At 40.8% G+C, this 16,551-nt stretch overlaps 1 protein-coding gene across 1 annotated transcript; it reads right to left on the bottom strand.

Annotated features, from left to right (window-relative positions):
• Positions 1–221: 221 nt before the first annotated feature.
• Positions 222–16,139, bottom strand: f5 (coagulation factor V). The gene is made up of 25 exons (XM_047600807.1): positions 15,922–16,139; positions 15,477–15,559; positions 14,671–14,793; positions 13,328–13,540; positions 13,042–13,200; positions 12,195–12,416; positions 11,961–12,126; positions 11,664–11,844; positions 11,319–11,415; positions 10,732–10,937; positions 8,794–8,941; positions 8,455–8,667; positions 6,085–8,329; positions 5,827–5,995; positions 5,034–5,270; positions 4,703–4,919; positions 4,434–4,613; positions 4,225–4,341; positions 4,055–4,126; positions 3,874–3,959; positions 3,636–3,791; positions 3,393–3,537; positions 2,387–2,538; positions 1,763–1,945; positions 222–1,672 (listed from the first exon to the last, which is right to left on the bottom strand). Exons 1-25 carry the CDS (start codon positions 16,080–16,082, stop codon positions 1,526–1,528), a joined length of 6,078 nt encoding a protein of 2,025 aa, XP_047456763.1. The 5' UTR covers positions 16,083–16,139; the 3' UTR covers positions 222–1,525.
• Between the last annotated feature and the right edge of the window lie 412 nt (positions 16,140–16,551).

Consider the following 16,551-nt stretch of genomic DNA (forward strand, 5'->3'; position numbering starts at 1 on the left):
AAGTTATGGAAGTTTACGACCCACAATACTTGTTTCACACATGGATTGAGATTAAAAGAACTTTAAAGGCTTGTTTTGGACATCTATCTTGACATTTACCTCACTGACAGCATCTCATGTAGTATTTTGTGTGGAACTGAGCTCCAGCCAAAGTGAGCTTAGAGCGACATCTGGTGGTTTACAGTTGCATCTTGGCACTTCAGCCAAGATCTTCACTGAAGTAAAATCAGTCACATTTTTTTTTTATTCAGTTGTTACAGGTGTTTTCAGTCATATCACAGTCTTTTTTTAGAAGAGTAAGTGAAACGAAAATTCAGGTCAAGTCTTAATTGTCAGTTTTGTGAATACAGAGTACAAAGTAATAAAAATTTGTCTGTTGAGGAAGACCGTCAGCATAATGTCTGCAGCAGTAGGCAATAGGTAGACATTGGGTTTTGGCAAATACAATTATTTGGATTAATCTATCTATCTATTATATTAATTCCTCATGTTAAGGCAATGATCACATTAACTGCTGCTGTATAGTTTTTGATGTTAAATGTTTCTTAGACAGGAAGTGTTTGTTTTGTTTTGTTTTTTTTTTTTGCTCCGACAGGCAGCTGAACAGTTTCCAGCCAGCTGCCCAATAAAACTATCAGTGAGGTAATTTGCCTTCACGGATCAGTAGCTTGCAATACAGCCATGCTGAGACTTTCACACCTCAAGTGCCTACTTTGACATGATCAGCAAATGGATCAGCATAACATGTGTTTGCAGCTGCACGTGTCTGTTGACTCTGGAGGCCCCTGGGCGCCGCTTAACGACACCCATCTCAGCCAAGGTTCTAAAAGCGACGCCTTCCAAGACGCCATGAGAAGATATCAGTGCTCCAATACTCATGCCTGGGATGCCAAAGCTCTCTGTTTGCAAACAAGGCTCATTTGCTCATTTAATCCTACATCACGGAGCTGATTGCCCAATAGAGAGCATGGAAATCACATTTATTAAAAAATAAATTACATGACTTCTACTTACATATTTACATTAATTAAATTGATTTCGGAAATGTCACAAAACAAACTGCTACAACTTGAAAATGCAACATGCATTTCAAAAACAGATAAAGCTCTTCTACTTGCATTTCACTGACTAGTGACAGCAATACTATAGCTAACTATATATAGTTGGGTGAAAGTTACTTGCACCGTGTACATTGTAAAAGACTGCATTATTTTTCTGTGCATATTTTTCTTGATTGCAACTTCAAATTGCAAATTTCACAGTTGCGGGAGTTGTAATTTATGCTGCAGCGAGTTCCTCGGGTTGTACAATGAGTTTCACAAATGAACAAAGCAATGCATTTATGTATGTTTGTATGTATTAATCCCTATAATTATATAATTATAACAGCTGTTTAGTGGTATAGTGGTTGTGCTTATGTCTGGACCTGCAGTATGCAAGTCTTTTTTTAAGGCTTACATATTTATTTATATATGTGCACAGCTGATCTGACCTGTGATCATTCAGTATCTACAGTAAACATGCATCACTCAAAATCGCAGCCCAGCAGCTCTATTCTCATGGTGATGGAGCCCGTCCACATTTTGGGGATGATTCGGATGAAGCGCGAGAAGATGGGAGGAAAGATATAGTTCTTCACGTGGTCGTTGTTGTTTGTGTTCCCATGAAAAATCTGGATGTGAAGAGAGAGAAAAGAGAGCATCAGTCACTGGTGAACTGGTTTGAGAAATGTCAGTTTCCGCGTGAGGTTGCTGCAGTTCACCTTCACAGGCTGGGTGTCATCTTCTGCGTACTCGTTCCAGTGGATCCCATTATTGCTGTACTGCACAGTGTAGGACGTGACGTACATCTCTTTCCCCAGAGCCTTGGCTCCCTGCGTTATGATACCTGTGATCTTCTTAATCTGAGGCAGCTCCACCTGAAGCCACTGGTTCATGTCATTATACTGTGGAGGAGAATGTATGCAAACAATTAGTTTATTTGCTGTGAACTTGCAAAGGAACCCACTACCAACATCCTGTTGCCAGACACCACAGGACACCCCCAGAAGGTCCATGTCCATTCTCCATGAGTCACAACTGTTTTGGAGGCACAAGAGAGACCTACACAATATTAGGAATCTTCCTAACTGATCAGTGATCATTCATAATGTTATGACTGATCAGTGTATTTTATTTAGTTGTATGTTTCATTCTTTTTTATTCTATTTTGTATAATTTTGCTGCTTCTGTGAAGTCGAGCTGGCACCAAATACCAAGAATTTCATTACTGATGTACTGATGCTGCTTTGTATGTCGCACTATATGACTATAAAGAATCTTAAATCTAGATAACTGTGTATTTTAAGGGGGTTGAGTGCTGTGGATTTGTGCAATTATGTACTAACCTTAGCCCTCCATGCGTTGATGGTGCCTTGTTGGTTTAGTCGTGCAAGAGCAGGCCTCCAGGGTCCCGAGTACCAGCTTGTGGCCATGGAGCTGGCTGTGATCTGACTTTCTCCTATCAGGTGATTCTCCATCCCCAAAGGCACAGAGCAGCCTGAGGTAGGAAATCAGAAATGTCATATGAACCTTAAATGAATTACACTTACTGTTTAATACGAACAACAAAATATCTTGACACAACACATAGTCAGAGTCGCATTAAATTTAATATTCCTAATGTTGCACTGGAGAATCTTTTAAAGCAACAACAAAAATGCATACAAAAGTGGAATTTGTGTAATAAGGCTGCACCTCATGTCAGGCTATTTTTCTTCTCTTATCTACTGTATGTCTTTGAACCCATCTCAATTCTCAACACATCCTCCCTTTTACCCAATTTTCGTTGCTCTTTCTTCCTCTTTCTGGACTCTACTCTAAATGATAACCATCAAAGACAAAACAAATAAAAGAATGTGATTCTAGTGGAAGTTGTTTTATTTAAATGTTCCTCCGTAGTAAAGACTACTCTAGCAGTATTCAATGAACTCATTCTCAAACTCAAACCCAGACCTTCTTGCTTTGAGTCATCAGTGCTAACCACCACACCATTATACCGCCCCATTCAGTGAACTATTTAGTATTATTTTCAACCATCCTTTTTCCTTTCCATTTTTACTTGTAGAGGAATGACTTCTGAATTCCGAATTCAGTTTGAATTGGGGACTGTTGTCCAGCTTAACTACTTTATAGTCATGCATAGGACATGTAGCATGACTGAGTGGAGGCCTCTAGGTAAAGGTCTCCAATTCTTATTAAAAACTAAGCACACTGCACTGATGAACTTTAAAGTTTGTGATCCCTCGCCTCCTACTGGCTATGGAGCCTTGCCTGTCGATAAGCTATACATCTGCCTTTTTCAGTACAGGACCTAGTGGTACAATCACATAAAGATTTACTGGTTGTTCTTACCATCCAGCTGACACCCGTAGAACTCCATGCGGACTGTGGCCGTGTTGAACCAAGTGATGGGGTGAAGCCTAACGAACCGGGCAATAATGGGAGGAAAGAAAGTGTTTGTGCTTGTTGCATATGCTTCCTCGTTACCGGTGAACATCTGGTTAAAGACAAAGAGACAAACATATGCACTCAATGTGGAATAAATGCATCTGCTGTCTAGTTTATTGTTACATCAATCACACTGTCCCTCCCCACCTTCCTGTATTCCTTGCTGTCGCCTTTATAGAAGATCCACTTCCATCGGTCATTGCTGTAAGAGATTGTGTATTTCTGCACAAAGTGGTGCGAGAGGAACTGCTTGGCTCCCTGTGTTTCCACCCGGCTGATCACAACTGGCCGCTGGAAATCCACCTTTGCAGAAGAAAATCCAGAGTTTAAAGATTTTAATTACCCAGAAAGCAAGTTGACACACTCATGTGCTTCTCACTCATACCTGAATCCAGCTGTTGTTCTTCTCTGTGCTCCAAGCGTTGTATTTACCCGCATTGTTCAATCTGGCCAAAGACGGTTCCCAGTGTCCTTCAAAGTTGGCAATTTGAAATTTACTGTAATACTTCATGCAATCACTTCACAAGTGAACAGATGTCAACATATTTACGTGGAAGTGTGGCTACCTCTAGTGTCGATTGCTGTGATCTGGTCATCTTTCACGCTGCCTGACTCTAGACCAAGTGGATGGTAGCACTCTTGAGACACAAAAGCAATATTTCATAATTAAATTATGTCGGCAAAATTAGAAAATCATATTTTACATGCAGAAGAGTGTTTTTTTATTTCTTTGCACCATTATCTATAACCAGGAAAAGGGTCTGCATGCCCTTCTGCTGGTTGAAACCAACTTCTGTCTCCAGCTGCCACAGGCCAGGTTTGGATGGATACATCTCCAGAGTAGCAAAACTCCCTGCAAAGACAGATCAGTAAAGCGATGGATATGAAGCAGGTTCAGGAAAAATATACTCTGAATCGATCCAGAACAAACATTAACTTTCTAACCAGGTAGCAGAGGGTAGACAGCCTGTCTGTAGCTGGTGGTCTTCTTGTGAAGAAATGTCTGTCCGTGAAAGTGGACACTCTGGAAGTCTTTTGGGGAACCCATGTTGATCAAGTGCCAGCTCACCCTCTGACTGGTGTACATCCTCAGGCCTTTAAGGCTGTATGTAATTCCATTGATGGCTGAGAAACAAATAATAATGGTATGTTATGGTATGTAATATTTAGCTGGGTGAATAAATGTTAAAACTGGAAAAGTAAGAGGTAAGTACAGTGGAACTTGAGGTTTTCCTTGAGACTGTTATCCATAAATCTCCTTCGGAGTTTCCTTAGCATTATTTCACGGTTCTCCTCATGGTACCAGCTCTGCGACTCATCAAAGGTCATAAAAAGCAGCGTGAACTCCCTTGTGTCTGTTGACGTCCTCTCCAGGGTGCCCTTCCGACACACAAGCAAAGGCCCAATCAAGCCAGAGTGGATATCCTTTTCCTAGGAGAAAGAAAATGCATTAGCTTCAGTATTGCTTTGATCCCAATTTCCCACAGTCTTCACATTTATAATATTGTGGCATTTAAAAAAAAAATGTAACTACAAAGTACTCACAGGATTGACACCTGAATAATACGCCCATGTTCGGCAGTCTGACTCTTCGTTTGTTGGCCCAACCATAGAACTAACTTTCCATAAATATGTAAAGGTGGTATTGGGTTTAACCTCATTGTCGTATGTGTACCAGTGCTTGGAACCATCCTCGTAGGACAGACCTTCTGTCTGCTTGGTGTAGGAAACCCCATTAGGGTGTATGGAGTATGGACGGTTGGCATTGTTCCTGAACACCACCTACAAGAAAAAAACACACTGTGTGTTTGGGCATTTATGGAGTCAGAGGAAAAATAATTTTGAGAAATATTCTTGATTAAAGTTTCATGCGAAGATTTATGTCAGTGTTTCTAAGGTAAATGTGAAGCTACAGCAGAATCAGAATGCCGTTAGCTTAGTTCAGCGCAAGAGTTAACTTCAGTGTTTTAGAGATCCTGGTTGAGGGGAGGGCCCTCTGTGGATGATCCCACAAATACTTGATCAGTTTTGGATCTAGCGAGTTTGGAGGCCAGATGAACATCTTGTGTTGTCCTTCATGTGTTTTGAGTTGTTCCTGAACGGTTAGTATGTGTGGAGATGGCTGCTGTGTCATTGCTGTGGGGTGAGGGTGCCTGGTCTGGTCTAGGTGGGTGGTACACGTCTAAGAAGTATCCACACGAATGCCAGCTCCAAAAGTTTCTCAGAACAACATTGTATTGTCACAAGATATTCAATGTTATTTACATCTCCTGTCAGTGTTTTTAATTTTGTGGCTGATCAGTGTAGGATGCAATAACATTAATGTTATTGCCCTTACCATGATGGTTTGTCCAACCTCGGCTTTAATGAGTGGCCCCAGGATTCCCAGGTGCTCATCTAGCTCTCCTCGGATGTCAGGTGTGGAGAAGCTGCTATCCAAGTAACCTCGGAACACCACCTTGGTGAACTTGGTTTCTCTGGTGTTTTGTTGAGACTTCTCTGGCCTCCTGTGCCAATAAAACAACTTTATTTTACCTATGACTGTTTCCCTGCTAATCACTTTAAAGTCATGTTTCATGTCTATCCCTGAACTTACCTTTGCCCGTAGCCAGCATAGTCCCACTTAACCTCCTCTGCAGCGATGAAATAAGTCTTAACATTCGGACCTGAGAACTTAAGGTATTTGATGGTGTCGGCTATGTTGAGGTTCTTCACATCCTCATGACCACTGTAGGGATCATTGTACATCACATACTCATATTCATTTGCATTCACATTTTGTTCTTCCATCTCTAGGTGATCAGGTTCTTCCCCAGGAACATACAACTCATAATCACTGAAATCAGGCCGGGGCACTCCAATGACCACGGGCATGTTAATGAAATGCTCCTCATCAGAGACAGGTTGTGGTACACTGGGTCTTGCACCACGAGGGCTCATGCCTGGATTGAACCCACGAGGAGAAAATGGTAAACCACTCCTGGCCTGAGGCTTGTACTCCTTCCTCTTCCTTGTTTTCAGACCTTTGCCCTTAGGTGGTCTTTGACGGAGGTTCACAGTCTTGATTTTCTTCTTTGGAGGTGGCGTCGTTTGAAGAGTCTCCTCAAAGTATTTCTTCATGTGGTCAGGAATATCATCGGCTTCCACTGGTGCATTTACTTCATAAGTCCAGTTACGCCCTTGTTTTTTGAGTGAGGTGGTTTTAATGACCTCTGTATTGTTTCCTTTTAAGTAAATAATCACTTCTTCACTGCTGTCTGAGGCACTCAGCTCCTCAGAACTGCTCTTTTCTATTTCAACAACAGGGATGGATAGGTTACCTTTCTCACTGGAGATACTTTCAATGGATGAGTCGGTCAACTCTCTGGGGACAGATGAGACATTTTCTCTATTCTCTGAACTACTCATCCCTAGTGAATCTAAAGTGGGTACATCAACGGTGGCATTTATTATAGACCCAGTTTGGAGCAAAATATTTGTTCCATTTTCACGACTGGAATTGGTTGGAATAGACGCAACCTCAGAGGAATTCAGTTGGAGACCATGCTCTGCTGCTTCCTTGGTAACCAAAGAGCCGTCACCACTTTCTTCTGCTGAACTATCTGACACCAAATCAAAGATGACCAAGTTGTCTCTCCCCATCTTGCTGATGTAAACCTCTTCAGCATTAACTGTTGACAAGGAATGGTTTGATGCATCTGCCGACACACTGCTGTTGAGACCGTCGATGCTGGACTTGGACTGATGCACAGAGTAAGAGAACACATCCCCTCTGGTGAGTCTCTCTTCATAGTCCTCAACAAAGTTTGTGTTGACTGTTATCCTTCTATCTTCAGTTGTCATTTCAGTTTCCGAGATGGAAGTTAAATTTCTTGACATTGTGAGACTAAGTTTGGTAGATTCTGGAGATGATGTAGTAAGATTGGATGCAGTAAGATTGGTAGATTTTGGAGATGATGTACTAAAATTGGATGCAGTAAGATTGGTAGATTCTGGAGATGATGTACTAAGAATGGATGCAGTAAGATTGGTTGATTCTTGAGATGTTGTAGTAAGATTAGATGCAGTAAGATTGGTGGATTCTGGATATGGTGCAGCAAGATTTGTAGGTTCTGGTAATAATGTGATAACAGTGGATGCAATAACATTGGCAGACTCTGGCAATGATACAGTCGGACTGGTAGAGTCTGGCAATAATGCAGTAAGACTGGATGTAGTTGGATTGTCAGATTCTGCTGAAAATGCAGTAACACTTATAGCCTTTGTGGGTTGTTCAGTAGGACTAGTTTCTGGTGATGGTGCAGAAAGACTGGTAGGCTCTGGAGATACATTTCCAGCCAGTGGTGATGCTGTAGCAATGTATACTGTAGCAGCCGTATTCTCAATGTCAGAAACTCCTGTAAAGTTTAAGCTATTGACTAGTTCCCAGATCTTAGTTTCATTCCTTGTTTCCTTGACATTAAGGCTGATATTCCTATCTGTGTCAAGCACATCAACAGCACCATAGTCAAGGAAAGAGAGATCCAGTTTCTCCACATCAGAGTCAGCAGACTGGTTTCTCAGAGACCTGAGACCTAATTCTTCTGCAAAATTGTCTGTGTAGTCATCAAACTTCGTCTCTGTTTCTTTTTCTTTTTCTTTTTCTTTTTCTTTTTCTAGCTCGTCCTTAGTTTTAATGTCTTCCCAGGTTGGGGGCTTCCACTCAGTAAATTCATTGTTTGGTAGTGAACCAACATCTTCATAGTTGTATTGGTAGTCGCGATAGCACTCAACATCCCGAAATTTAACACGCATCCCTTTGGTTGTTTCATGGGAATTCAGGGAAACAAGGAGCCAGATGCCTGGTTCAAGAGAGGGCCACACAAAAAAAAATCATTTGTTGTATAAGTTGTAACCTTTAATGATTGAAATGATTATCTGGGTTAAGGAATTTGACTTTAAATAGCCACCTTTAGCTGTAACTCACCAATATTGTCCATGTTCATCGTTATGCTCTCGCCAGTCATGGGGTAGAGGCTAAGAATGTCCTCTGTCCTCTCATTCATCTCAAATGGGTGGCCATAGAAAGTTGCTGTCTGGATGTAATCTTGTGCTCCAATGCTGGATACATGCCACGTTGCAACTTCTCCATTGCAGAAGCCCAAGAGTGGCCCGCTCTCAAAGGCATAACCGTTAATTGCTGTGAGTAAATTAATACAAGTTGTCTGACAGGCAGGTAAACAACAATGCAGAAAGATTTAAAAAATAATGAATAGATTTGAGATAATGAGTTAATAAGCTTCAGTCTGATTCTGGCAAAACTCACTGTGCATAATATTGGACTTGTAAAAGTCTGGATCTGCCTTGTTGACTTTGGATCGATCGCAATACTGACGAATGTTGTCCTCCAGGTACCAGCTCTTGTTCTCATCGAACACAGCGAATACGGCGTGCTGCTCCTTGTCTGCTTTCAACTGTAAAGACAAAGGCAGTTTTACAATTTTCCATATGAATGGGGTATTGATGTAGCCAAGGAATAAATCCCAGCATTACAATAGGTTGTAATGAATGTAATGAATACATGTTACAGTTTGTGTGAAATGTAGTTGTGTTTTTCTTTTTCACTATAGCGAGTTAGTCTGCAGCTAAGTTCGCTAAGTGTAGAGAGCATGTAGTCTGTCAATTGAAATACGCTTTGTTGAAAGACCGTGAGCCACTGAGCTACGGATTTAATGTTCACCTCTCCAGACTGCTACGAGATAGCACACATGCTAATGTTTGTGCTAATGCTTCATGGAGGGACTGTGACGCTCTGACAGAGCCCAAGACAGTGCGCACGGTGGAGGACTGACTGAGCTGGGGTGGTTGAGGAAGCCGTGTCTCGCCTCCAACGAGACGGTTAACGAGCGGCTTCAGTGAAGCTCGGAGGAGATCGGGACTTCTTCCTGCATCATCGGCTGCAGGTACAGAGACTGAGAGACTGGATTCAGCGTGGGTGAGTGAGCACGGCATCGGACACAGAGTCGCCAAAGTTTCACAAAAACTTGCAACTCATCTACAAACAGGCCTGCAACGGGGGGTTGTTATTTTCGTTGCCGGCTGTTGTGTTATTATTTTTCTGTGGGCCCACACTAAATTTGAAAGGTAATATTCTGTGTTCCAGATATTCAGAGTTACGTATTACTGGTTTACATTTTCCTTTTGAACGGGCCTGGTGCCTGCCTTGGTGAATTTTAAAGGGCACTTGCCTGGGTTTTGGATATTTGCTTATTTCTGAAATTAAAAGTCTACTATTTGATTTTTCTAAAAACACTTTAACTTGGGTATTAAAACTCTAAAGAGAGGAAGTGACATTTGGGTTTACTAATTATTCTTAACAGATCAGTTCATAAATATTTTGATTGTGTGAATTTTTAATGAATTATTTCTATAATGAATTAATGAATTATAAATAGTGTTTAAAGGGTTAAAAAGTCATTTAAAAGCAGAAGTGCAAAAGAGTTAAACATTAAACTCCTGTGTCATTTTCAGTTCTTGGTATCTCAGGAGTTTGTCAGGTAAGCTGGGTTACAGGTTATAACAATTAAAGCAATCCTATATTTAATAGCATCAGACATAACAAAGTGAAAGAACCCTTAGTGCTGTATCTTAAAGTAAGGACGCTAAGAAAGCACTACATTGACATTTGATATTGAGTCAAGTTTTGTTTTAAACTTAAGAGGGCAATACAGACTCAGTGCAGCCAGTTAATTCTTGGCTCAGTTTGCCCCTCTCGGTTTACAAAAACTTTACAGGTCAGTCGGCAAATATGTGCAACCAAAAAAATCACAGAAATCTGTTTGTTAGATTAAATCTATCAGGGTTATGTGCTCTTTCTAAGCATTCTGTGTGGCATGTATAGTTAAGGAATTGCTCATTTTTACCTTTCTTTAAACACAAACTAAATACACCACAAAGTGATAGGAAAATGCATAAATTAACTCTACAGATGAAATAGAAAAGTAACTTAAAATCTATTTTATTAGTTGTATTTATTAAACAAACAATTATTTATTTCATTTCATTTTTATTGAATGTTTTGAAAGTAATCAATTTTTTTCACTTTTTTTTTTTTAATGTTTTTTGAGCAAGTTATTCTAACCAATCAGGGACTCATGAATGTCAATATGGATTCATCCTTTAAAGGTCAACCCATCATCAACTAAATGTGATGTCATTCCCTAGATACACGATATTTGCAACAACTTGTAGAACATCTGTTTACCTGCACGTTTCTGACATTGAGGGACTGACTCTTGCAGATGAGGATGGGTCCTATCAGCCCTGAGGCAATGTCTCGTGGTGTGTCCACTGCACTGTGGTACATGCGGGTCAGACATCGGGAATCTCCCTCCAAAGGCTCGTCCTCCTCAACCACCCTCCACACATAGGTGTGTGTTTCGCCCGGCTGAACACCATGAGAATGGTTCCCTGGCAACCACATTGAAACAATAGCATCCGTAAAATATGGTAATGGTAAATGGTCTTGCTCTTATATAGCACTTTTCTACCTACTCAAAGGTACTCAAAGCGCTTTAACAGTCAGAGACACATCCACCCATTCGCTCACACAAGCACACACACATTCACACACCAGCGCCAGTTGCACTGGGAGCAACTGGGGGTTCAGTGTCTTGCTCAAGGACACTTCGGCATATGGCACACTCGGGGGATCGAACCGCTAACCCTTCGGTTCATGGACAATCCGCTCTACCTACTGAGCCATAGCTGCCCAAAATACAGAAAACAACTGAGTGACTAACTTTTCCAAATGTTTAATTGGTTTGTTTCACAGTGAGAAGAGTTCAGCACCTCCTTCTGGGTAGTTGACTCCCTCCGCTGACTTCTCTATCGTCAGACCGTGGGGGTAGATACTGTAGGGCCTGGAGGCCATGTTCTTGAAAACAATCTGTCAAAGAACAGGAGGACAGCATGTGAAAATGATTGCTGCTGCTGTTAAATGATCAAACAACATCAGCTGATATTAAATGGGGCAAACAATTCTTGCATTGGTTTGTGTTTGCAGATTTAAAACACAGCCTTAATCTGAGTGTTTCAAATCAGAAGAAGTTCCCAGCAGAATTTGTATGAAGTTAAACTCATTTAAAAAGACAGTTTTAGTGTACTCTATTTATGTCTTGAATAAACAGGTCTCACCTTGATGACATCCCTGATCTGTGCTCTGATCACTGGGCCCAAGATCCCCAGCTCACTTCTCCTCTGCTTGGACAGTAACCTTTCAGTGAAGGATTCGTTTTTGTACAGAGTGTACACAACCTTCTTGTACTTCCCCCCGATTCGTGTTGAGGACTGTTTCAGGTACTGGAGCTTGAAGTCCCTTGAAACAAAGAAATTCATATCAGCTAATTTACAGTTGCGCTTTTGTTGTCTGATATGTTTGCGTAAATGCCTGTGATACAATGCTTTAAAATGTATCTGTCAGTTGCAGCTTACTCATCCACATGTTCTGGCAAGTTTGGTGTGTAGTCCCAGACGACTTCCTCAGCAGCTATGTAATATTTCCACTCCCTGCTTTGCTTTCTTTGAGCAATGGTCATCCTCCTCGAGGGCTCTTCAAAGCCGTCACACTTCTCCACATCCACAAAGGCATGCATACCAGCTGCAGTGTTGAGGGTACATGTTCATTTTTGTACATTACTGAAAATAGTCAAGCCAAGGTCTGCTTACCTTCCATGTGCTCCGTGGTGTGTGACGAGAGCAGCCAGCGTCCCGTGTAGAGAGCCACCATGCTGGCGGTGGCGGTGGAGCCACTGATCAGACCAACTGACGACACTTTGTGGCCGGTCTGCTGCAGCACTTGGCCGTTCATATGCACCGAGAACACCTCGGGCTCAGAGCTCATAGCCAACAGATGCAGGCTCACTGAGGCGTGGGCACACAACCTGACATCTAGAAGGAGAACGGGACACATCACTGTCTGTTTCAACTCTGGGGTTTACTTTAAACAACATTTATTTTTTGACTCACGGTTTACCACATTCACCATAGCATTTACCAGTCATCATACATGTAAATACACCCATCAGGCATAACATTATGAGCACCTTCTTAATATTGTGTAGGTCTCCCTTGTGCGTCCAATAACATCCACATGAATAATAATAACAACAACAACAATGATGGCGATGATGATGATGATGATGATGATTATTATTATTATTATTATTATTATTATTATTATTATTGTTATTATTATTATTATTATTGATATTATTATTATTATTATTGTCAGTGTTGTTTAGTGTTTATTGTGTTATGTTGTGGCAGAGTGGTATATATTATTAAACATTGTCAGATTTGGTCATTCATATCTATGAAACAGACAGAGCCTGATGTTAATATAATCATAAAAATCCCAAAAATAGATAAAGTAAAAACGTTCCCGATTTGTACTGCTTCTTCTCAGCACCTGAGTGAAGGAAATTAATTTCTGTCCACATCTTACTAAATATAATAAATCCATAAAAAATAAACAATTGACTAGATGTCCCAATGAGTGAGGGTTCAGACTCACCAGGCAGAGATCCCTTTGTGTATCCATTGATGGTGTATTTAACGTGGTTGTCTGCTTGATTGCTTGGACTGTACTTGCTCTCTTTCTCATCAAAAACCCCAAACAGAAAAATGTACTCCTGGTGGACGGCAACCTGTTTCCCTGACTCATCAAGACTGCCTGTGATTTAAACGAAAGAAAGAGGGAGGCAGTAATTAATTACCAGTTAAACAGTTAAAATCAAATTTAACCGTGAAGCAAAAATAAATGAAATAAACCAGAACAACAATTACATTTTAACACTTACCAGGCTTGCAGACGAGCAAAGCGCCAATGAGGCCCGAGTTGTAGTCCTTTACCACGTCTTGGTGGGAGGTGTAGGTGTAGGTGAGGCAGGTGGGGTCATTGGGCTTTGGAGAAACATCCCGCGTCACCTCCCAGGTGTACACATGTTCACGGTTAGGGTGCACATTGTCGTCCTCTTTCTCTTTCAATGACGTGTTGTCAAAGTAGTTGGCTCCTGCAAAACAAAAACATCCAGTTTTAAGGACAGATACTTTCTCCATGATAAATAACTCAATGAATGTGTCATAGTGGGTCAGTTTGATCAGACTCCATTTGGTGTGACAGGATCTGTGCGTTGGACTGGAGAGAAATGAAGTTTAGTAGGCAACTCATTTTCAGGAGCAGGGCCACTACCCAACCACTTCCTTAATTGCTGCAAACTTAAGTAGGGGGCACCAACTAACCAGAGCAGCTAAATCCAACTGAATGTATCAAACTCTCGTGCAAACTCTTGCATCAGCTCCTGCGACCACTACATGAACCTCTCTTTCATTTCTGTTGATGTATATATATATCATTTTAATTCGTTTAAATACTTTTTTTTCCTTGTCTGAGTTGAGTTTTTTCACATCCATTTATCCTCTATTCTCTCCTTCCATTTTCCTCTTCTTTTCAGACACCATATGAGGTTTCCTTCAAACTCCTCCATTTTGTTTTGTTGACCTGACATCAGTAGATGTGAGAGCATGTCAGTATAACAACTGAAACTATCACTTATATATTATGATATATTACTGTTGCTTTATTCACTTACACTGCAGCGTTTTGGCATTCCGTACTTCTTGCACAATAATTGCACCGATTTTTTCTCCTGTGAATCATTTACGCCGAAATACATGGAAATGATTAAAAAACCTGAAACTTAACCTTCAAGGCTCAAAAATAATGAAGTCATAATGAAGAGGGTTTTTTTTTGAAAGCTGCTCTTTAATCCCTTTAATTTAATTTTGTACCTCCGCTGTCTGCTAACCTTTTTCATTAAGTCAAAATTAAGTACAAATTAGAATTCCTTCTGTGTCTTTCCATGTGTAAGACAGACAGTGATTTCCCGAAAAGGTTTAACAGTACTTCCTGTTGGACTTCAGAACCATCTCCTTTAATAATCTCCCTGTCCTAGTTAATATTTTAGAAGAAGACAAACACAGTTGTTTGTTGTGTTGGCTAATGTTGTGTAACAGTCAGAACGGGTAACATCGTGAGCACAGACACCATTGACCCTAACAGATGGACTATGTTACTGTTACTGTCATCCTCAGCCACATGTGTCAGCTGTGGCTGAGTTTAACGACTGGAACAAACGCTCACCCTCTGACTGTTTCCCATAAGACACGCCATGCGGGTGGAGACTGTACGGCTCCCTCGCCATGTTTCTGAAGGTGACAACAATGGTATCCCCCTCCTCAGCCCTCAGGGTGGGTCCAAGGAGGCCTGTGGAGAAGGAAAATAAATAAAAGGTTTATGTGGATTTGATGCATCATCGTGACAAGTTGCGTTAATTTCAGACTGACCCATGTAATAAAGTGGTCATATGCTATGTTAATAATTATAACACATGTTTAGCCTTTTAGGTATGGCTGCAGTCACTCCGAATGTATTCAGAATGAATTCTTGTGTCCTTTATTTCTTTTTCAATTCAGGAGAACGACTTTTAGATTATTTAGATTTTGTAAAAAGAGTAAACCATGAATACTGGATTCCGCAGAAAACAGTTCCAAGAAAACGTGCAAAGACTACATCTTCTACATAATAAAATAGGTGACTTATTAAAGGAAACCTTATGTGTCTTCCAACGTATAAAAAGTGAATATGGCTGTTCTGTTGAAGAACCTCTGGGGCACCATTAATACTCCATAAAATAGGCTCTTTAAGTTTTTCCCCATGACAGTATTGAGTCATTTGGTGCCACACAGGCAGTGGAGAACTCCGCCTAACATGTGCACAAGAAGGAGCTGGTGAAAACGTAGAGTAATGCCTATATGAAGTAATTTCTAGTAATGTTATTGGGAAATAGACGTTTCTTTGTGTGTGGGAAGTGAATGTGAAAATAAGACAGCCACATAATTACAACCAGGCAGACAGTGTTGTTTATGTCAGCCTCACGCAACACTTACCTAACCAGGATGGATGTGTCTTAGCCTGTCTGAAGCCTTCCTCATACTCCCGAAACACCACTTTCTTATAGGTGGGATTGAACCTCAAGGATCGGTGAAAAAGCACAAAATCAGAATGCAACAAAAACACCAAAATATGACACCTAACATAACATAGACACAGCGGTGTGTCATGCACATGCACAAATATGATGATTTAATGAGACTGTGTTGCAACTACTGTGTCTGAATGTGTTTGTGTGCGTCATGGTAACACTAATGGCATAGAACAGGATTGTTTCAACGGGATATAAACAACCTACACAGTAGAATGATGGCCAGTTATTAAATTAGTTAATGATGACAGTTAATAAAATAAAAATAGGAATACTAAATTAATAAATTAGTAAATAAAGGTCACCAAGAATATGTTTTCTTATTAAAAGATTTTTTAACACTGTCCTACCAGCTTGTCTCATTGTCAGAGTAGTTCCAATCAATCTCCACAGCAGCAATGTAGTAGTGTCTCTCCTTGGATTGGTGCTGGTTCGCTTTGACATGGAGGACAGTCAGAAGAACCAGGACAGGCAGGAGACAATGAGCTCCAGGCCAGACACAGAGCCTCATGTCTGGGATGAATCCTCCAGGTGGGACCGGTCTCCTCTGCAAGTCAAGAAATTATGATGAGACTGAGAGGTCTGCTCTGTGCTTTATCTGTCACTGACACACACACACACACACACACACACACACACACACACACACACACACACACACACGTACACACACGTTCTAACGCTGTGTTCCAGGGCAATGACATGTGCCTCTGTGTATTTTTTTCACTCCCATAACTGAAAGCATATGTGTTTTGAGTGAGTCATGTTTGTAGGAGTGTGCGGATTCCCATCATCTCTGTGGGGATGCGTAAATGGCATAGCAGATTTTCTGCCCTCAGAATGTACTCATAAAAAAGGCACACCATAACTCATTGTATGTGCAACAGGAAGGGGGAACACGATTTCCCTTAAGAAAAATAATTCCGTATTGATTTATGCTAGACACACATTTTAAATAAATTTTGTATGTATATTTTGTA

Source organism: Mugil cephalus, chromosome 12 (assembly GCF_022458985.1).
Source record: "Mugil cephalus isolate CIBA_MC_2020 chromosome 12, CIBA_Mcephalus_1.1, whole genome shotgun sequence".
NCBI classification, from domain to species: domain Eukaryota; kingdom Metazoa; phylum Chordata; class Actinopteri; order Mugiliformes; family Mugilidae; genus Mugil; species Mugil cephalus.